Source organism: Dendrobates tinctorius, unplaced genomic scaffold (assembly GCF_039654945.1).
Source record: "Dendrobates tinctorius isolate UK_male_01 unplaced genomic scaffold, ASM3965494v1 ptg000049l, whole genome shotgun sequence".
Taxonomy (NCBI): Eukaryota; Metazoa; Chordata; class Amphibia; order Anura; family Dendrobatidae; genus Dendrobates; species Dendrobates tinctorius.
In genome coordinates, this window is record NW_027361717.1 from 24,735,068 (window position 1) to 24,756,956 (window position 21,889).

Consider the following 21,889-nt stretch of genomic DNA (forward strand, 5'->3'; position numbering starts at 1 on the left):
ACCTCCAGGCCAGATGGAATACTCCTTTCCAACACTCCGCCAACATGTGCCTTTCTGAACGTCTCCTCTTAAAGCGCCATTAAATGAAGTACTCCTAGTACTGTGTTATGGAACCAAATAAACTCCAGGATTTATAAAAAAAATCCCGCAGGGAAAACCAATAAAATTAAAATTCTTAAAATATGTCTGTATCCATACAAAATAAAATTATTTATGTTTATAATGAAAAAGTTCCGGGAACACAATGCTCAATAAAAAATGCCTTTATTAAAATTTTGGCACAACATACAAGCGCATAAAAAGAAAAATACACAACCACATTAGCAATATATGTATGGAAACAGAAAATGCCAGTCCATAACATAAGGCTTAATTAATAAACCAGGTAATTAATCATAATGTGTACATAATTGATTAACCATACCTATGTGTAAAAACATGTGCTCAAAGTGCTGTAGTGCAACTGTGCAAGCATTAATACACACTATAATAGTGTCAAAAAACAACAAATAACGTGCTATGTAATGATTAATACCTGTATGTAAGCCTATATGCGCTGTGTGGAGTGTCCTAGAATGCGCCCCAACGCGCGTTTCGGAAAATAGATCCCCCTGACGAAGGAGATCTATTTTCCGAAACGCGCGTCGAGGCGCGTTTTGGGACACTCCACACAGTGCATATAGGCTTACAGGTATTAATCATTACATAGCACGTTGTTGTTTTTTTGACACTATTATAGTGTGTATTAATGCTTGTACGGCAGACAGCTGTAGCCTGCTTCGGGGACTCCTTGCTACTAAGTCCCGGCTCACTATCCAGTTGCTGTTGTGCCCCCAAGTCTTGTTTGGGAATAAAGTGGTCACTACTTCTATTCCTCCGGTGTCTGCTGCAGGACCATTAGTATCCATACAACCTCGGGGACCGGGCCCCGGCCTTGCGCTTAGAACTTCTAGGAAGGGTTCTCTTCTAACCCACGTCCTTTTTTCTCTTTTACTCCTCACGTTCCGTACTGATCTTCCTGTCTATGGAGAGTCAGGCTTTCAGTCTATGTTGCTCTCTCTCCCTTCCCTGTGCCAGCAGACCCAGGTCACTGGGATCTGCTGCAGCACTTCCATCCATCTATCCCTCTCTCTGGGGATTTTCTTCTCTCTCCAACAACTACTGACTACTCTGCTCAACTCTTCCCCCCCTTTGTAATGTAAACTAACTCCACCCACCTCCCAGCACGTTTCGTGTTCCAAGAAAGGAGCCACTAATGGGTGCTTTGCTATACTCCAAGCAGGGAGCCGCCGAAGGTGCTTTGCTACACTACTTTGTGGTGTGGGGTGCAGGTGTTGGAGTGTGGTCAGGTGTCTCCACCTTACCTGGATGGTGGGGCACCACACCTCAGGAGGAGGTGCAGTACCTCTGTGGCGACTGAGTCTCAGGGGCGCCACATGACAGTGAGGGTGATCAATGAGTGGAGCAGGCTGCCACAACAGATGGTGAGAGTTCTCCTTCAATGGAAGTCTTCAAACAGAGGCTGGACAGACATCTGTCTGAGATGGTTTAGTGAATCCTGCAATAAGCAGGGGGTTGGACACGCGTCCCTTCCAACTCCAACATTCTGATTCTATGCCTTCAGCATTAACTTTTCATTATTGAGTTTGTTTGCAGTACACATGCTCCATCTAGGGGCTGAATTTATTTATTGCCTTTTTACCCAGCTAATTAGTCTGTTTACTCTATGTAGAAACAGGAAGGCTCTTGTCCCTGCATAACTTATTCCCTCTCCAACTTCTGACTCAGCTGCTCCGCTCCTCCTCCCTGCCATAGACTTTTGCAGTGTCTCAAGATTTGTGCAAACAAAATTTTGATGGGAGTGCTTTTTTAAAGTTTGCCAGTAGGTGGAGCGAAGTTTTACTGCAACATATTCTTGATTTTTGGCTTGGAATGCGGTCCCTATGTGTTGAGTAGATTCCTCAATGTCCAAAATTCCACAAGGGCATTTGATCAAGTAAAATACAAAATTGCTATCACAAGTGAAGCATCCTTTCGCCGGGTATGTGGAATGTGGTCACATTATACAATGCTAAAAAAAAGGGCCGGATCTTGTGCTGCCTAGGAATTGTTGGCAGGGTTGGTGCTTAAGAGACTATCAATGTTCGCTCTGACTAGGTGATGTTCCATTGTCTCTGGAGACATATTATGGGAGAACCCTGAAATTCGTGATTCTGTCAGTAGGCCCTGCCAAGGAGTGGCCAGTGATAATGATAATGTGTTGGAACGATCGAATGATGGGTGTGTGCAAGGGGGATTCTGTTGGTGTTGTCACGTGGTTGTTGTGTGGTGTGTTCAAGTTACGCTCCAGTAGTTTCTTTGGTAGCCTCTCTCGTCGAATTTCTCTGCCAGGTCTGCAAGTCTTGTGTTCAGCAGTGAGGGGTCAGTAAGTATCTTGTGTACCCTGTAGAATTGGGAGCGAGGTAAGGACTTTTTAAAAGAAAAAAGTACATGATAGGAAATAAGCCTCACCGTGTAATGAATTGATCGTTGCTTCTCAAAAGTGCAGCCAGGATCCAAGTCCATCGGAAAAATTTCGGGAAAAAAAGGGGAAAATGATCCATAGGCTGAATGTGAATAAAATTAGATTTTACCCTTCGCCACGACAGCACCCACCGGAGAGAGGGATCCGCCCATAGGAACAGGAAACCTACAGAGATAAAAGAGGGCGGTCCGCCTCTCCTCCTTAGTTGGTTTCCTGTTCCTATCGGAACCGCAGGATTCTCCTACAGACTCTTACCTGGGCCAAGGAACCACCTGTGCAGTCTCTGCGGGAATGGCAGGGGTTCCGGTCCGGAAGCAGCGACGGGGGAGTGCTGTGAATCGGCTCCCTACTTGCCTGGGGCCGCAGCAGCGCGAGCAGAAAACGCTGGTATCGGGTGAGGCCGACCGGGGTTCCCCTGCAGATTTACACACCACCGGGATTCGGGGATGATCCATCCCGGTCTGTGTGGGAGCGCGAACCGGAGGGGGAGCGGTATCCTCCAGCGTTCAGGAGAGCTTCAGTGTCCAGGAAGAGACGCACATGCAGCGCAGGCAGGAAATGGTAAGGAGGAACTTCCGGGTTACCGGAGGTTCCTCAGCACAGAGTGCACACGCGGCTGCAGTGACATGAAGAGGCGCTCCCCGCCCCCTCCTGTGAGGAAAAAAAAAAAAGGGAAACAGTTTTAATTGATAAAGCGTCCGGCGGCTGTATCCAGGCCGGACGCAGACAAATTAGCGGCACCTAGGATAAGCAGGCGCACCTGGGGGGGGAGGGTACCTGCATATGGAAGAGCATATATAAGGCTTTGGGGATATGATTACTGCGTGCAAACATGTCTTCACCAAGACAGGACACGCATCCCCAGGCAGATGATACAGCGGCAGCCAAGGATCGCTCTCACCGAGGTTCCTCGGATAGAAGCCACAGAAGCCACGCTAACAAGCCTCCTCAGCCTCCTGAGCCGGTACCTACAGCTTCTCTGGGTGAGTGGACGACTCTCTGCCTACAAAGCTGATAAATGTCTCTCTCTTTCTTTCTCTCTCTCTCCTACGCTACATCTCTGACTTAGGCTAAGAGAAGGGAAAAAACAAAAAATAGAGAATGTGCCCTCTGTACACGTCCCCTACCGGACTCTTACACGAAAAGGCTGTGCAAAAAATGTATTAATGAAACAGCAAAACAAGCATCAACATCAGCTGTGGACATAAGGGCCATAATAAGGGAAGAATTACAGGCCCTAACCAAGGCTAGTAGTACACCTATAAGTACGGAGATTAGCAAACCAACTACGGTCAGCGTAGACTCTGAGGACGAAGCAATAGCCTTCGATAGTTCTGATGCATTTATATCATCATCTTCCTCAGATATGGAGGGGCGTTCGTGCTTTCCTTTAGAAAACATGGACAATTTGGTTAAATCCGTGAGGAATACCATGGGCTGCACAGAAACAAAGGAGCCGCAAACAACACAGGAAATTATGTTTGCTGGCCTAACAGATAGGAAAAGGAGAGTTTTTCCTGTTATACCAGCTATTAAAGCTCTGGTTAAGAAAGAATGGGAGAAGCAGGACCAGAGAGGATATCTCCCCTCCGCCTCAAAAAGAAGGTACCCCTTCAGCGACGAGGAGTTAGCAACATGGTCTAAAGTGCCGAAAGTGGACGCAGCGGTCGCTTCCGCCTCAAAACAAACGGCCTTGCCAGTGGAGGACGCAGGGGTTGTAAAAGATCCACTCGACCAAAAAGCTGATGCCTCGCTAAAAAGGGCATGGGAGGCAGCTACGGGCACGTTTAAACCGGCAATAGCTAGTACTTGCTCAGCTCGTTCTATGATGGTCTGGATTGATCAGCTAGACCAACAAATAGAGCAAAAGATCTCCAGAGACAAGCTACGAGCCACTATACCACTGATCCGTGGTGCGGCTGCGTACATAGCAGAAGCTTCTGCGGATTCTTTACGTATGGCAGCCAGAACAGCAGGCCTGCTTAATAACGCCAGGCGTAGCCTATGGCTTAAAAGCTGGAGAGGTGACACCCAATCCAAGGCAAAGCTTTGTTCCATACCTTGTGAGGGTGAGTTCTGTTTGGGAAAACTTTAGATGAAATCCTTACCAAGGCAAAGGAAAGGAAAAAAGGATTCCCTAACCCCTCTCTCCCGTTTTATAGGAGGGCATTTAGGAGATGACCATTTGGCAGAGGAAGACCAGCAGAAAATCAAAATCGCTGGGCCACAAAGGAGGAAAAGGGCAAAGGTGCCATGTTTAGAGGATCCTCCTTCCGCAGAGACAAAACTAAGGAGCCAATTCCTCCAGTAGGGGGAAGATTAAAATTTTTTCTGCAAGAATGGGAGAAAATCACAGCCAGTCCCTGGGTTCTGGGCATTATTAGGGAGGGGTTAAAAATAGAGTTCCACCACGTACCCCATAGCTCAGTTATCATAACATCTCTCAGCTCGCCAATCCAACAGCGGGCCCTAGAGACTGAGATTATGAGTCTTCTGAATAAAAAAGTATTGATCCATGTGCCTGAGGGACAGGAAGGAAGGGGGTTTGTACTCCCCTCTCTTTTTGGTACCTAAGCCAGATGGCTCATTCAGGACTATAATCAACCTGAAAAAACTAAACTCATATATAATAAATCACAAATTTAAAATGGAATCCATCAGATCTACGATTAAGCTTCTCTTCCCCAATTGTATGATGGCAGGCTTGGATCTGAAAGATCCTTATTATCATCTCCCAATCCATTGCAGATTTCAGAAATACCTCAGAGTGGCAGTCTCCCTCGATGGCACCGTACAGTATCTCCAGATTACAGCCATGCCATTCGGCCTTTCCATCGCACCACGAGTTTTCACAAAGGTGATGCTGGAAGTGATGGCCTTCTTACGCCAGAAGGACACATTGATAATACCCTATCTGGATGACTTTTTAATAATAGGAAACTCAACTCAACAATGTAATAGATGGGTTGCTGACGCAATCTTATCTCTGCAGGCTTTAGGTTTGATAATAAATTTCAAGAAGTCCAGAATCGAGCCACAATCCGTCCAGTCCTTCCTGGGTCTTCAGCTAGACTCCATAAAACAAAAATGCCTATTGCCACAGGTAAAAATTGAGACAATTAAAAGTAAGGTCAAGTTAGCAATAGACAGGCCGTATATATTTTTAAGAGATGCAATGTCTCTCCTGGGGTCCCTCACTTCCTGCATCCCAGCAGTTCAGTGGGCCCAGTTCCACACGAGGGAACTACAACATCAAATTCTCATAGAGGGAAACCATGACCGAGGGAATTTGACAAACAAAATTACTTTATCCCAAACGGTCCTAATCTCCCTTACATGGTGGCTAGAGGAAGATAATCTATCGGGAGGCGTACCATGGGTGATAACACCTTCCCGTACAATTACTACCGACGCCAGCCCCACAGGATGGGGAGCCCATATGGGAGACAACTTCGGCCAAGGCTTGTGGGATAAAAGTGAGCATCAGGATTCCTCAAACTTGAAAGAGCTAAAGGCGGTTAGTCATGCATTATATTATTTATTTCCGCAGTTACAAGGGGAAAACGTGAGGATCCTGTCAGACAACACTACGGTGGTCACATATCTGAACAGACAAGGCGGGACTCGATCAGTCGCCTTAATGTTTTCCGCAAGAAAGATCTTGTCCTTAGCCGAAAAACATTTTTTGTCTCTCTCAGCCCTCCATATAAGGGGAAGAGACAATTTGGAAGCAGATTATCTCAATCGCCATACACTACGACAAGGAGAGTGGTGCCTGAACCAGCAGATATTCTCACGCATCGTGTCACTATGGGGTCTTCCCCAAATAGATCTCTTCGCCACCAGGGTAAACAGGCAGGTGCGAAGGTTCGCCTCTTTAAACGTGGTAGACAATCCGGAAATTCTGGATGCCCTTCAAGCCCCATGGCAGTTCAAACTGGCATATGCATTTCCCCCAATCATACTACTACCGCAGGTGATCATGAAGATCAGGGCAGAGAAAGCGCGAATAGTTTTAATAGTGCCATTCTGGCCCAGGAGGCCATGGTTTTCATGCCTGCAGGCAATGTCAGTGACAGACCCTTGGGTGCTTCCTTCAACCCCGAAGCTCCTCTCGCAGGGGCCATTCTTCCATCCTCAAGTGGACAATCTCCACTTGACGGCCTGGAACTTGAAAGGGAAATGTTGAGAGCAAGGGGATTCTCAGAAGGATTAGTCAATACTCTTCTGCAGAGTCGAAAATTGGCTACGACAAAAACTTACACCAGGGTATGGAGGAAATTCCTAGAGTTTCAACACCAATCCTAGAATTTCTACAGAAAGGGAAAGATTTAGCACTATCGGTTAACACACTAAAGGTCCACGTGTCGGCTCTAGGGGCCCTCTATAGTTATAACGTGGCAGGCAATAGATGGATAGCCAGATTTATCTCGGCCTGTGAGCGAAGCGAACTGGTGCACATACCCAGAGTTCCTCCTTGGGACTTGAATCTTGTACTGGAGGCCCTAACACGTCCTCCTTTTGAACCATTAGATTCAATATCCCTAAAACACCTATCTCTCAAAACAGTACTACTAGTTGCACTAAACTCAGCCAGAAGAGTTAGCGACATATAAGCTCTTTCAATAGAACCCCCTTTTCTGTTGACATTCCAGGATCAGCTAATATTAAAACCGGACCCCTCATACTTACCAAAAGTAGCAGGGAAGTTTCATAGGTCACAAGAGATCCACCTCCCTTCATTTTTTAGTAACCCTTCTACTCCAGAGGAAGAAAAGTTCCATACACTAGACGTTAGAAGAGCAGTATTACAATACATTGAAAGGTCTAGCAGCTGGAGGAAGAATAGGGCTCTATTTATTTCCTTCCAGGGCCAAAAGAAGGGATATGAGGTCACAAGGGGTACCTTGTCTCGGTGGATCAGAGACGCGATCAGTCTGGCATACTCTGAGAGCAATGAAGAACCTCCGGAGGGTATCAGAGCGCATTCCGCCAGAGCTATGGCTTCCTCTTGGGCAGAAAGGGGAGACGTCGCAATCGAGTCTATATGTAAGGCTGCTACTTGGTCTACACCCTCTACCTTTTATAACCACTATAGGCTTGATTTATCATGCTCATCTGACCTAGCCTTTGGTAGAGCGGTCCTCGGCACGGTGGTCCCTCCCAGGTGAAGGTCTCTGAAAGTCTCTCCGGTGGGTGCTGTCGTGGCGAAGGGTAAAAAGCCGGATTACTTACCGGTAATGCTCTTTTAATGAGTCCACGACAGCACCCGTTCACTAACCCTCCCTAGAAGTTAACATAATGTATATACACCTTCTTACTTGTAAAGATAGAATGATCATATGGAATAATATAATGGCCTAATAATTGGCCGTCCTCCAGGTACTCTGAAATCCAACTGAGGAGGAGAGGCGGACCGCCCTCTTTTATCTCTGTAGGTTTCCTGTTCCTATGGGCGGATCCCTCTCTCCGGTGGGTGCTGTCGTGGACTCATTAAAAGAGCATTACCGGTAAGTAATCCGGCTTTTTTATTTCATTCCATTAAAAGTGAAAGATGTTGTCCAGACAGGTTAAAACGAATCCAACATTCTAACGTGTTTCTGGACATAGCCCTTAGTCGTAGAATATTCTACAACTAAGGGCTACAGCCAGAAACACATTAGAATGTTGGATTCTTTTTAACCTGTCTAGAAAAAACATCTTTCCCTTTTCATGGCATGGCAGTATTAGGTCCCGGAGAATGAAAATCGCCTTAACGTGGCTTCCAGGTACACATGAATTGGCCAATTTATGCGCTAAGCTTTCTCAATTTTTCATATTTCTAGTGCAGTAATGCAGTTCAATTTTCATCTTTAATGTTTGCATGCTATAGCGCTACAGAGTGCTGCCTTATTTATTTGATTAAAGAATCAATGGAGCCATTCCATATGCAAAAGATGTCAATATAGCGATGCTAGCAAGTGGCAAGTGATTTAAGTAAGTAATATGTGTACATGAACGCATCTTCAACAAAGGCTTATGTAGCTGTTTGCATAACATCGGTGCTAAGTTTGAACCCATAGAAGTGGAATTAAGTACTAGGGATAAAATACTTATATATTCCTATAAAACACTAGTTCCTTGTTAATTTCTAGGGCTTCTTCCACACATACACCTACTACCATTTGTACAGAATTGGCTTGCCAGATCATAGACCTTCCTGTTACACTTAGAATTTAATAAGTAAATACAGTATATGTATATAAGTTTATATTACATTTTTATTGTTTATTTAATTTTTCCTACTGACAATTTTGGTAAAGGTTTCACAAATCGATACGTCAATAACATTGTCACAATCAAGGAACAAATTTTCATATATGAACCTTAACCTTTATAAGTAAGGCTTCATCACTTCTACTTCACCTACTGAGTGTGAACTTTTCTCTTTGAGTTTACAAATTCACTCAGAAAATTGAAAATTTAAAAATATTTAAAAAATGTAAATATGGAATGTTTGGTGTTCCAGAAGGTGAATATGATGAGGCGGAAGCATCTGTGAGTAACCACTGACGAAAAGCACTTCCAGCCTTCCTGAAATAGGTCATTCCTCCATTATCTGTTACCATGTACAAACCACAAGTGAAGCAGGGATTTATTGTTCACTGTCCACCATGTAACTTACATCTATTTTACTTCCAGTCAGTTAAACTTTTCCCTTTGATTTTAGGTGTCTAGTGGAGAAGGGAGATGTGGCGTTTGTGCCGCACACGGCTGTATTTGAAAACACTGACGGTAAGAGAACAAGTATCTGACAGCGCTCCTCACAGTCATGTTAAGCAATGAGGTCAGTAGAGCTGCCCTTATACACCACATCAGATTGCTGGAAGACCCCCTCTCACCCCACACTTCAAAATTGTCCATAATTATGGGTCTCCATATAATATCTTTACCAGTGAGATTTAATTTTATTGATTTGCGTTATTAAAGTGTTTTTAGATTTCTGATAGCTGAGAATGAATGAAATATCATTCTTTACATTTAGAATGAAAACCCCTATCTTAAAGGGAATCTGTCATCAATTTTTTTTGCCTATCAGTGCACAGGCGCAGGACCTCTTCTGGCGCCTGCGCACTGCATTAATCTGCTCTGCCCTCAACAGGGCAGAGCAGTGCGCCTGCGTCTGAGCCGCAAAGGCCAGGAATGAAGAGGACGTCATCGCTGCAATATGGGAGGCGCCGGACCGGACCACGACTCCCTTCGGACCCGAACCGGACCCGGAACGCCCCTGGGTGAGTATAATCTAACTCTTTTTTCTTCTCTTTCAGGTAACATCGGGGCTTATCTACAGCATTACAGAATGCTGTAGATAAGCCCCTGATGCTGGTGGCCACAGCTGATAGGCAAAAATTTAATGACAGATTCCCTTTAATAAATGAGGTTAATGAATATTCAATTCACTGACAGCAAGCAGAAATACTGTATATGGTGGGAAACAGAAAACAACGGTCATTACCAGGTTAATTTGTGAATTCATTATTTCATAGGTAAAGGATCACTTCAGATACAATGGAGACATATCCAAATTTCCCTGATCTCTTTATTGTCATATGTCCCCATATCTGTGTCTCCATGGAGCGCTCAATGGGTTTGTGTTTTCTTCAACAAATATATCCCTCATTCTGAGTCTGACTAATGCGGGTGGCTCTGATTATTACGGGATAGTGTGTACAAATGATGTTATTTGTCCTTCAGGTAAAAATCCGGCACTTTGGGCGAAGGATTTAAAATCCGCAGATTTTGAGTTGTTATGTCCTGATGGATCTCGTGCTCCTGTCAGCAACTACAAAACATGTAAACTTTCAGGCATCGCAAATCAAGTTACCGTCACCAGACCGGAGAGTGTCAAAGATGTTGTAAGAATTACACAAAATCAGCAAGTAAGTGACTTACATGGCTGCCGAGCCAATAAATGCAGAAATGGATTTCATCGTGGTGAAAATTAGCATTTTGTGTCACTACATGGCAATGTTTTCTCTCACAAACAAAATAAGACACATTGGCCCCGATTCAGCAAAGCCATTAAGTCAAAATCGCGTTGAAAGATCACAAAATTTGTGTTGAGTTGGGGAAAAATTTAGCGATTACTGGAGTTTTATGACCAATTTAACTTGACTCCTCCAAAATGACAAGTTGTTGTGTTACTTACACCAGGAATCTTACTACAGTCCATAACTAGAGTAAGATTTTTGGTGAGGCACAAAGAGGCGCACGGCACTTGTCAGACTCTCTTGATTCATTAACTATCATGCTTCTTTGAATGACTCAGGATCGTCTGACTCCAACATGCCCCCTCAACAAGACCAACGTGAACATTGCGAATCTTGATTAATTGGGGCCACTGTAGTGTTATTATACTTTTTCTGTATAAACACAAAGCTCAAATATTTCTATCTATATATCATGTGACATAGCAGTGTTACAGGCTGTGGCCTGTTGTTATGCTGCACAATAGTTTGTGTAGTTATAGGTCAGAAACGATATAACAAGGCCTAATACTACCTCTGCTTTTGTGGCCTAGTAGCCTTTGGTCTACTTAGGCAACTGAGCCTGGATGTGACTGTACCATCTATAGTCATACCTCTTTATAAGTGGTTTTACAAGGTGAAATCACAGTGGTATGTGCATATTAACAGGTGGCTGTGTTGTCTGATTAAAGTGGTTGTCTACTACTTGGACATCTGCTTTTTAAATAAAGATTGTCCCCGTAGGAAATAAAAACAACATATACTCACCTCCCATCCGAGGACCGTTACAGTGATGTCGGCACCGGAGATAGAGTGACATTGTAATGCCACGTGAGCCCTGCAGACAAACAGCGGCCGCTTATGGCTGCTGCACTCTCATTTCTTACGTTTTTGTCCGCAATTCACACTTTTGGACAAACCTCAGAAAAAATGGAACAAGGAAGGTGAAAGTTTAAACCAGCAAAAGCGGTCTTGGAGCCATAAACCACAAGATACCTTTGTTGGTCTTATGGAGCCCACTGTTTGGGTGGAACAATGGGGATCTACACAAGGTTAGACAGGTGGTTTTTAATGTCATGGCCTATCATTATATATTTATTATGCAATGCTTTTATAGCGCTATCTTATTCCACAGCGCTTTACAGACATTATTGGCACTGTCCCTGATGGGGCTCACAAACTAGATTCCCTATCAGTATGTCTTTGGAATATGGAGATCCCATAGGAAACCCATGCAAACACAGGGAGAACATGCAAACTCCTGGCAGATGTTGTCCTTGGTGGGATTTGAACCCAGGACCCCAGCGCTGCAAGGCTGCACTGCTATCCACTGAGCCACCGTGTTGCCCATGTCTACATGTCCTGTCTATGACTAGTTGAGATGCAATATACAGATTTAGGCCGGTGTCACACAAGCATATATTCTCTCGTGCAAGAGAATCGGGCAGATTGTTAATGACACTCGGATAAAACTCTGTCAGAGTTGGATCCAAGTGTCACTTTGGTGTGATCAGATTCTTTCGCATTAGAGAATCGTAGCAAAGGTGCGATGAAGATGGAGAAATTAATTTCTCCATTTTCTCCATTCCCTGGGTCTGTGGCAATTAGACTGCACTCAGATAACATGTTTTACACACACCCATAGACTTGAATGGGAGAGAGTGATCCGAATATAGTATGCACCCGCAGCGTGCTGCCCCACAGAATAACACTGGTCCTTGTGCTATGCGGTAAAACATGGCATAGCGCTCGGACGTGTTATATGCTCATGTGACTGAGTCCTTCTACAGATATATGTGCAAAAGTTGGATTTCTAATCCCAATATTTGTGCTTTCCTTTAGTCTCTCTATGGACGGACAGGATCCCTGAAGGACATATTTCAGATGTTTTCTACCAGTTACGGCCAGAACCTCCTCTTCAGTGATCGCACACAATGCTTGGTTGAGTTTGACCGGATGCTGGATAGAGATATTATGGATGATTATTTTGGCAAACCCTTTCACAAACATTTGATCAGAGACAACGACTGCTTTCCAATATCAGGTACATATTTTGAATCAGGTACATTACTTGCTCATATGTGTAAATATTAAAAGGTCTGAACAACCATGTATGAGACCTGATGAATTTACAGTTTCTATCATAGTGAGTAAAAAATGAAAACAGTGTAGGACCTCCCTTGCTGGTTCCATATATCTTACTCCATATATATCCCTCTAATCACATACCTATGGCATATCCAATAGATACTGCAGATGTAGGGAATATTGTTGAGCGAAACGGGTCGGTAAAATTGATAAGTGGCCGACTTTCGCTAAAGTCGGGTTTCGCCGATCAAAACCTGACCATATCGTGAGGTTGGCCATGAGGTCGACGACCCGTGCGCCAAAGTCGCGTTTCCCATGATGCTCCAGCGCCTTTTCTCATCCAATCATCAAGTATGCACACTGTGGGCAACGCTATGACATTGGCAGCGGCCAACACCATCTTAGAGAAGGGCATTCGTGTGATTGGCTTGCTTTGTGTGGCGTCACAGTGGCTATAAAAACCATGACCGCCATTTTACTTCTGCCGATCTTGGCATAGGGAGAGGTTGCTGCTGGTAATTCTCAATAGGGAGAGCGTTAGGCAACAAAGAAAAAAAACTGTGCTTCTTCTGATAACGATTTCAACTGTACAGTTAGTGTGCATTGACAGGGGAGGATTTATGTGTGTGCAGCAGTGCTGGTGGTTATTAGGCTGCCTTATAAGGCTACCTGATAGCTGCATTGCTGTGTGCACACTGCTGTGCAGACTGCTTTTTTAAAAGCAAAAAAACTTTTATTCTGATTTTCTGCAGTTGCAGAGCGTTCATTTTTTCCCACACCATATAGAGGTGTACGCTCCTCACACACTACCGTGTACCGGCTGGTATCACGGACATATACATGCTATCTGTGTGTGACTCCGTAAAAAAATAGACGGAGATTTTAAATTTTCCATACATACACTGTATAGAGCTGTCCGCTTCTCAAACAGTATCGTATATCTGCTGTTTGAACACGGTCAAATCTATCCAGAGACAGCGTGTGTGTTTGACTCCTTAAAAAAATATGAGTTCAATATAGAGTCACTGCACACGTGGAATATGCTCAAAGTAAACTTTTTATTTTGACGGTGATGAAGCGACAGCTGACGTTTCGGCCAAACAATGGCCTTTATCACATAGTTGCCCTAGTAGAGTTTCAGTAGTCACCGGGTAATTATGATCACTGCTAGGCAATATTTCAAAAAGATGCGGATTATCCAATGTGGTCAAAGGTCTTGCTTACGGAAGATCAGAGCTCCTGGGAGTATTGGTGGCGCAGTGGGGGATGCAGGCACCGCCGTGCCTCCGCAGTGAAGCAGTGTTTATAATTACCCGGTGACTACTGAAACTCTACTTTAAAGGGCGACTATGTGATAAAGGCCATTGTTAGGCCGAAACATCAGCTGTCGCTTCATCCACGTGTGCAGTGACTCTATATTGAACTCATGTTTATGGGGCCACTGGCTCCTTCTTACTAGCACCGTATTCTCAACTCTTCAGTCGAGTGCTAACCATCTCTAGTATCTTCCATAAAAAATAGACGGAGATTTAAAAATTTCCATACATACACCGTATAGAGCTGTACGCGCCTCACACACTACCATGTACCGGCTGGTATCATGGACAAATACATGCTATCTGTGTGTGACTCTGTAAAAAAATAGACGGAGATTTAAAATTTTCCATACATACACCACATACAGTTGCCCACTTGTCAAACAGTATTGTATATCTGCTGTTTGGATTCCGGCCAATCTATACAGAGACAGCGCGTGTGTGTGAGTGCGTAAATCCATAGATGGACATTTCCATTTTTTCATACACCGTATAGAGCTGTCTGCTTGTCTAACAGAATTGTATATCTGCTGTTGACTCCGTCAAAAAACAGAGATTTAAAATTTTCCATACATACATCGTATAGAGCTGTCCGCTTCTCAAACAGTATCGTATATCTGGCATTTGTCTTAAATCTATACAGAGACAGCGTGTGTGTGACTCCATAAAAAAAATAGACGGAGATTTAAAATTTTCCATACATACACCGTATAGAGCTGTACGCTCCCCACACACTACTATGTACCGGCTGGTATCATGGACAAATACATGCTATCTGGGTGTGAATCCATTAAAAATAGATGGAGATTTTCATTTTTCCATACATACACCGTATAGAGCTGTCCGCTTCTGATACAGTACCGTATATCTGCTGGTTGGATAACGGTCAAATACATACTGGGAGAGCATCTGTGACTAAGGAAATAAACAGAGATTTTTAAATTTTTACCTACACCTTATACAGCTGTACGCTCCTCATACAGTACCATATATCTGCTGGTATTTTTGTTACATTTTCACAAATATGAGGAAGTATGGTGGAAGAAGCCGTGAACGTGGGCGGGGGGGGCAGCTGGTACTGATGGTGGTGGTGGTGGTGCATCTGCTGGTTGTGCCAAAAACACAATAGCAGCTAAGGCAGGAGGTGTTGAGTGTTGTGAATTCGCTTTCTGGCCTACCTCTGGTTACTACTGAAGGTAGTGGAGCTGGTCATATTGACAGAGGAGTTGCGAGTTCTCTTTCTGGGCTCCCTCTGGTGGTTACTGGAGGTAATGGAGCTGATCTGATTAACAGAGGCTTGCCATCTGATAATGAGGAGGACAATTGGAGATCTGGGGTTTCAGACTGGATTTAAGACAGCCAACTCCCTCTATCCCTGCTGGTGATTTTTTCCTGCCTCCTGAGGTCTTAGTTTCCAGCTCAGTCCCTGCATGCTCAGCTAAGTGTTCTTTTGCTATTGCTCACATTTGATCTGGTTTTGTCTATTTCAGTTTTGTGTGGGTCAGCCAGCTCCGGCTGGGGCTGTGCTGAATCACCATCCATATGTTACTGCTTGTGCCAGTTTGTTTTTGTCCCTTATTAGATTGGCCTCTCTTTGCTCTGCTTTCAGAATATTCCAGAGTGCTGATATAGTGGGCGAAGTCGTGTGACTTCAGTATTTTTCTATCAGACGTGTTGGACATTTTTGCAGGGTTTTTTGCGTGATTGCAGACAGTGTCTTTCCTTTCCTGTCCTGTCTAGTCAGTATGGGCCCATCATTTGCTCAGTCTATTTTTCTACCTGTATTTGTGTTTTCATCTTCTGTCACCAACAATATATGTTTGGGGCTATCTATTGCTTTGCGGTCTGCTCTGGGGCAGTTTAGATTTCCCCTTTCTTGCTTTAGGCTTATTTAGCTCTCCAGCTGTGCCGAGGCGTCTAGGGTCATCGTAGGCACGCTCCACGGCTACTGCTAGTTGGGTGGATAGGATCAGGGGTCTGCAATCCCCATAGTTATCAACCTCTCTGGTTTTCTGTGGCTTAGCCTGGTCTTGCTCTCCTCCTCGGTGACCCAATCATAACAGTTGAGCCTGCATAATCGTCTGGCACAAGAAGGCCTGTAAGGTTCCCTTTTCTGGGAGTAGGAAAACCGCTTTTAAAGCCGGAGCATCAGGAACAGGTTTTGGCTTACATTGCCGAAACAGCCACCAGCTCTATTGCCTCCTTCTGAACTTTCAAAACCTGCAAGCACTGAGTCGTCAGTGCAGGATTCTGGTCAGGTAAAACACCTTTCCTTGTGTCCTTCACCCCCACCAAAAGTGAAGGATGCGGCAGCCCACACTTCAGATTACTCCATGGAGCTCTTTTCACATACCATGCCTGGCTTATCCAGTCAAATCCTGAATTTCCCAGTCCAAGATGAATCTGACATGGAGTGCACTGATGCACAGCCACTGCTAGATGATTCTGCTGGTACATTGACCCACAGCACTACATTGCCCTCGTAGTCTACTGAGCCAGAATCTGACCCTGATGAAACTCAGGTTCCCCTTCCCGCATACTATACCACCTTACAAGGTGACACAGAGGAAGGTGCTGATGAAATTGAAGAGGAGGTGATGGATGACCCAGTTGTTGACCCGGATTGGCATCCATTGGGGGAAGAGGGTGCCGCTGGCAATAGCTCAGATGAAAAGAAGGATCCGCAGCAGGCATTGACATCTCAGCAGTGGTTATCTGGCAGGCCCGTAGCTGTCCAAAAACGTGGAACAAAAACCAAAAGAGGTGCAGGACAGCTTGGCCACACGGTCAAATTAGCACAGCGTGCAAGCCCTGAAAATTTATACCATAGTAGAAAGAGTGCAGTGTGGCACTTCTTTGTCCAAAATCCTACTGATGAGGCAAAGGTTATCTGTAAGAAGTGTGGAAGGATCTTTAGCCGAGGAAAAAATCTCAGAAATTTGAATACCAGTTGCATGCTTAGACATTTAACCACCATGCACTTGCAAGCGTGGACAGACTACAAAACCTCAAGTACCACATGTGCACCTGCTCCGACTGAAGGTAGCCAGCAACGCTCCATCGCTTCCCCCACTGTAAGACCACCGCCACCGGTAAGCACACCACCAGCAAGAAATGTTGAGGTGTCGTCGCAAGGCCAAAGCAGTCAGGGAATCACAATGGTTTTGCAACGAAACACTGAATCTAGGCCATCACCAACCCCCTCTCAGTCCGTCCGGTCCACCGCTATTTCCCCCATATGCAGCTCTCAAGTCCAGCTCACCCTAGCAGACACTCTGAGTAGGACAAGAAAGTACTCATCCTCTCATCCATGTACACTGGCTTTGAACACCTACATTGCCAAACTGATCTCATTAGAGATGATGCCCTTCCGTTTGGTTGAAAGCGAAGCTTACGCTGTCCCACGCTATGACCTACCCAGTTGGAACTTCTTTTCTCGAAAAGCCATCCCTGCCCTCCATCTGCATGTGAAGACCGCATTCTCGATGAACTCAAACAATCAGTGAGTCGAAAGGTGCACCTCACAACAGATGCATGGTCCAGTAGGCATGGCCAGGGCCGCTACGTGTCCATCACTACGCACTGGGTTAATGTGGTGGATGCAGGCTCCATAGGGGACAGCAGCGATGGAACAGTGCTGCCTAGCCCACGGCATAGGAAACAGTTGGTTGTAGGCGTTCGACCCTCCTCCTCCTCCAGAAGCAAAAGCTCATCGACAGAGCGCAGTCGCATGAGCACTCCATCTGCAGCTGCCAGTGTTGCACACGAGGTGTCCCACTATTGAACAGCTAGTCGTAAGCAGCAGCAGGCTATTTTAAAGATGATGTCTTTGGGCGACAACAGACACACCGCGGAGGTACTGGCAGACTACTTGCAGCGACAAACTGAGTCATGGCTGGGCAGTCTACATTTTGAGCCAGACAAGGTAGTCAGTGATAACGGCTGGAATTTTGTGGCAGCCATAGCCCTTGAAAATCTCACACACATACTGTTATAAGCTCATTTTCTGCTCCACCAGTTGAGAGCTCTCCTTCCGTTCTCCCTCTGGTGGTGACAGGAGGTAGTGAGGTTGGTTTAAGTGGTAGTGATCTGCCACCTGATGAGGAGGATAACGATTGAATCTCTGGAGTATCAGACTGGATATAAGACAGCTGACGCCCTATCCTGGTGCTGGTGATTCAGTCTGCTTCTCAGGTCTTGGACTTCAGTTCTCTTCCAGTCTTCTCAAGTTAAGTTTGTTTTTTGCTAATGTTCACACTTGCGCTTGTTGGTCAATTCAGTTTCTTGTGCGGTCAGCCTGCCCCTGCTGGGGCTATGCTGAACTTCCACTCCTATTTAACTGTATTTGCCAATTTGCCTTTTTGTCCCTTATTAGATTGGCCTCTTTTTGCTCTGTTTCAGAATATTTCAGAGTGCTGATATAGTGGGAGAAGTCTAGTGACTTCAGGGTTAATTTTACTATCTGACGTGTTGGACATTATTTTGGTAGGGTTTTTTGGCAGATTGCAGACAGTGGCTTTCCTTTCCTGTCCTTTCTAGTTAGTCGGGCCCCATCGTTTGCTCAGCCTATTTTCCTGCCTTTGTTTGTGTTTTCATCTTGTTTCACCGTCAATACATGTGGTGGGCTGTCTTTCCTTTGGGGTCTGCTCTGGGGCAGTTAGTTTTCCTCTTTTCCTGCTTTAGGCTTATGTAGCTCTCCGGTTGTGACGAGGCGTCTAGGACCATCATAGGTACGCTCCACGACTGCTGCTAGTTGTGTGGTTAAGATCAGGGATCTGCAATCTGCATAGTTACCAACATCTCTGGTTTTCTGAGACTTAGCTTGTTTTTTTTTCCTCCTCGGTGACCCATTCATAACACATACCTTGCCTGGCTCACACTTTGAACCTGGTGGTGCAGTGCTTCCTAAATAATTATCCAGAGTTAACAGCCCTGCTCCAAAAGGTGCGAAGACTGTGCTCGCACATCTGTCGCTCGCCCGTACACTCCAGTCGTATGCAGAAGCTGCAGCGGTTGCTCCACCTCCCCAAGCACCGCCTAATCATAGACGTTGCAACAAGGTGGAACTCCACCCTGCACATGGTTGAGAGGCTGTGCGAACAGAGGCAGACTGTAATGCATTTTTCGGAGGATACACGGGCAGGCAGTTTGAGGGCAGACATGGAGTTGTCGGGTGTGCAGTGGTCAAAGCTGAAAGACCTCTGTAAAGTCCTTCAGTGTTTTGAGGATTGCACATGGCTGATAAGCGCAGACAACGCCATCATAAGCATGAGCATCCCACTTATGCGTCTGCTCATGCAAGGTTTGACGCACATTAAGGATCAGGCGTCTGCAGTGGAGGAGGAACAGGAGGAGGAGCAGGGAAGCCTTGATGACAGTCAGCCATTATCTGGTCAGGGAACTGTCCTGGACGAGGTGGAGGAAGAAGAGGAAGAGGAGGAGGAGGATGAGGGGGATGATTATTTTGGGGAGGAGGATGCTTCTCTGGGGGCAAGAGAAAATGTTGGCGTGGTAAGGTCAGGTACAGGGTTTGTGCGTGACAGGAGGGATGTGGATTTGCCAGAAAGTGCTCCTCCACCCACCACTGCCAGTGCCTCATTGACACCTGGAACATTGGCCCACATGTGTGATTATGCCTTGCGGATCCTAAAAAGGGACCCCCACATTGCCAAAATGATGAAGGATGACGACTACTGGTTGGCCAGCATCCTCGATCCACGCTATAAAGGCAAATTACACAACATCATGCCACAGGAGAACGTAGAGCTATATTGGCTAACAAACAAGCAACTCTGGTGAACCATTTGTTTGAGGCATTCCCAACACACAGCAGCGGTGCTGGTTCTCCCACAAGCTGAAGTGGGCAAAATGGAAGAGGTGTTCGTGGTGCACACAGCTGAAGTGGCGTTGGAGACAGGGGTTTCATGACCATGTTGTGGACTGATTTCTCAAGTACCGCTCACACGACTGGAAATACTGCATCGATTGCAAGTGACAGGAGACAGCAGTTGTGAACTATGGTTACAAACTACTTCTCCTCCTATATCAATGTTCTCCCTCACAGGTCATTCCCCTTTGACTACTGGGCCTGTAAACTGGACACCTGGCCTGAATTGGCACAATATGCCTTACAGGAGCTCGCTTGCCCTGCTGCTAGTGTGCTATCTGAAAGAGTCTTCAGTGCTGCTGGATCAATCCTGACAGAAAAAAGGACCCGTCTGTCAACCCAAAATGTTGATAATCTAACCTTCATTAAAATGAACCATGCATGGGTTTCAAAGGATTTTGTCCCACCTTCCCCTGATGACACATAGGTTGCCAGAAATTTGACTCGCTTTTGTCCTCCTCTTCCTCGGACTTGTCAAATTCCTCCATTTGCAGCTGTTGAATGTACAGCCTACACATCAACATATGCCATTTTTTAAACCTCCCAAACTAGGCTGCCCCCCCAAGGGCTGGGTTCACCACCTGGGGCACCCGGGCACGTGCCGTTGCTCTGAACAGGTGGGTGGGCCCACTCTTGGCCGACGGCACTGGCACAGGGCCCCTCATAGTACAATACAGTGTCTCTGACGGTGAAGGGGCCCACTCGCTGTCAGACACACCGGCGTACTATGATGGGCCCTGTGCCAGTACTGTCGCCCATGAGTGGGCCCCCCTGCTTGCTCATGGCCACAGCACTTGCAAGTTGCAATACTTACCTCTCCCTGCTCCACCACTGTGTAGTCTGGGCAGTTAAATCCTTCACAGGGACAGCCACTACAAATTTGGTGAACTGATCGATGATGGTTAAGTAGCTATGGCCTGTCCTGCTGGCCTCTACCTTCAGATAATAATAATAATAATAATAAATTTTATTTCTATAGCGCTGACATATTCCGCAGCACTTTACATTTCAGAGGGGACTTGTACAGACAATATACATTACAGCATAACAATAATCACATAGATCATAACAGATGCCAAGAGGAATGAGGGCCCTGCTCGCAAGCTTACAATCTATGAGGAAAAAAAGGGGAGACACGAAAGGTGGGTGGTAACAGTTGCCCTGATTGTATGGACTAGCCATAATGTTAAGTGTGTAACAGTACAGATGCAGAGGGCTAATGGATGCATAAAGCATGTGGGAACATGATGCGGGGAACCTGGTTATGGTAATACTTTTGGCTGTGCCACACAGGGATAGATTAGGTTAATATGTTGAGACGATAGGCCAGTCTGAATAAATGCGTTTTCAGGACACGCTTAAAATTGTGGGGGTTGGGGACTAATCGTATTGACCTGGGAAGTGCATTCCAAATAATTGGCGCAGCATGTGTATAGTCTTGAAGATGAGAGTGGGAGGTTCTGATTATTGGGGATGCTAATCTCAGGTCATCAGCAGAACGGAGGGCGCGGGTAGGATGGTATACTGAAACAAGGAAGGAGATGTAGGGTGGTGCTGAGCCATGGAGGGCTTTGTGGGTGAGGGTAATAAGTTTGTACTGGATTCTGGAGTGGATGGGTAGTCAGTGTAATGACTGGCACAAGGTAGAGGTATCGGTGTAACGATTGGTGAGGAATATGATCCTGGCAGCTGCATTCAAGACAGATTGGAGGGGGGAGAGTTTGGTAAGAGGGAGACCGATTAGAAGGGAGTTACAATAGTCGAGATGAGAATGAATAAGAGAAACAGTAAGAGTTTTTGCAGAGTCAAAAGTAAGAAAAGGTCGAATGATGATCAGATGATCAATGGCTACCATTTGTAATGGACGTCAACTCACAATCGGATACAGTGGTGCTTTATGATCAGCTTTCACAGTTTTCCCAGTCACAGACGTGTGACATTCCTGCCACGATTTTTCAATGTCTCCTCTCATGCCAATCCAATAGAATCACCTACAGCCTGTGGCTTCTGTCTTTTGAACTCCAAAGTGACCAGACACATCATGATAGGCAGTGAGGACCATGTCTAC

At 45.5% G+C, this 21,889-nt stretch overlaps 1 protein-coding gene across 1 annotated transcript in view; it reads left to right on the forward strand.

Annotated features, from left to right (window-relative positions):
* Positions 1 to 21,889, forward strand: part of LOC141091149 (saxiphilin-like) — a 149,979-nt gene that overhangs the window by 118,907 nt on the left and 9,183 nt on the right. The window contains exons 17-19 of the mRNA XM_073576547.1: positions 9,234 to 9,298; positions 10,259 to 10,443; positions 12,373 to 12,574. Coding sequence (XP_073432648.1) covers positions 9,234 to 9,298; positions 10,259 to 10,443; positions 12,373 to 12,574 — 452 coding nt within the window. The remainder of the gene's footprint in view (positions 1 to 9,233; positions 9,299 to 10,258; positions 10,444 to 12,372; positions 12,575 to 21,889) is intronic.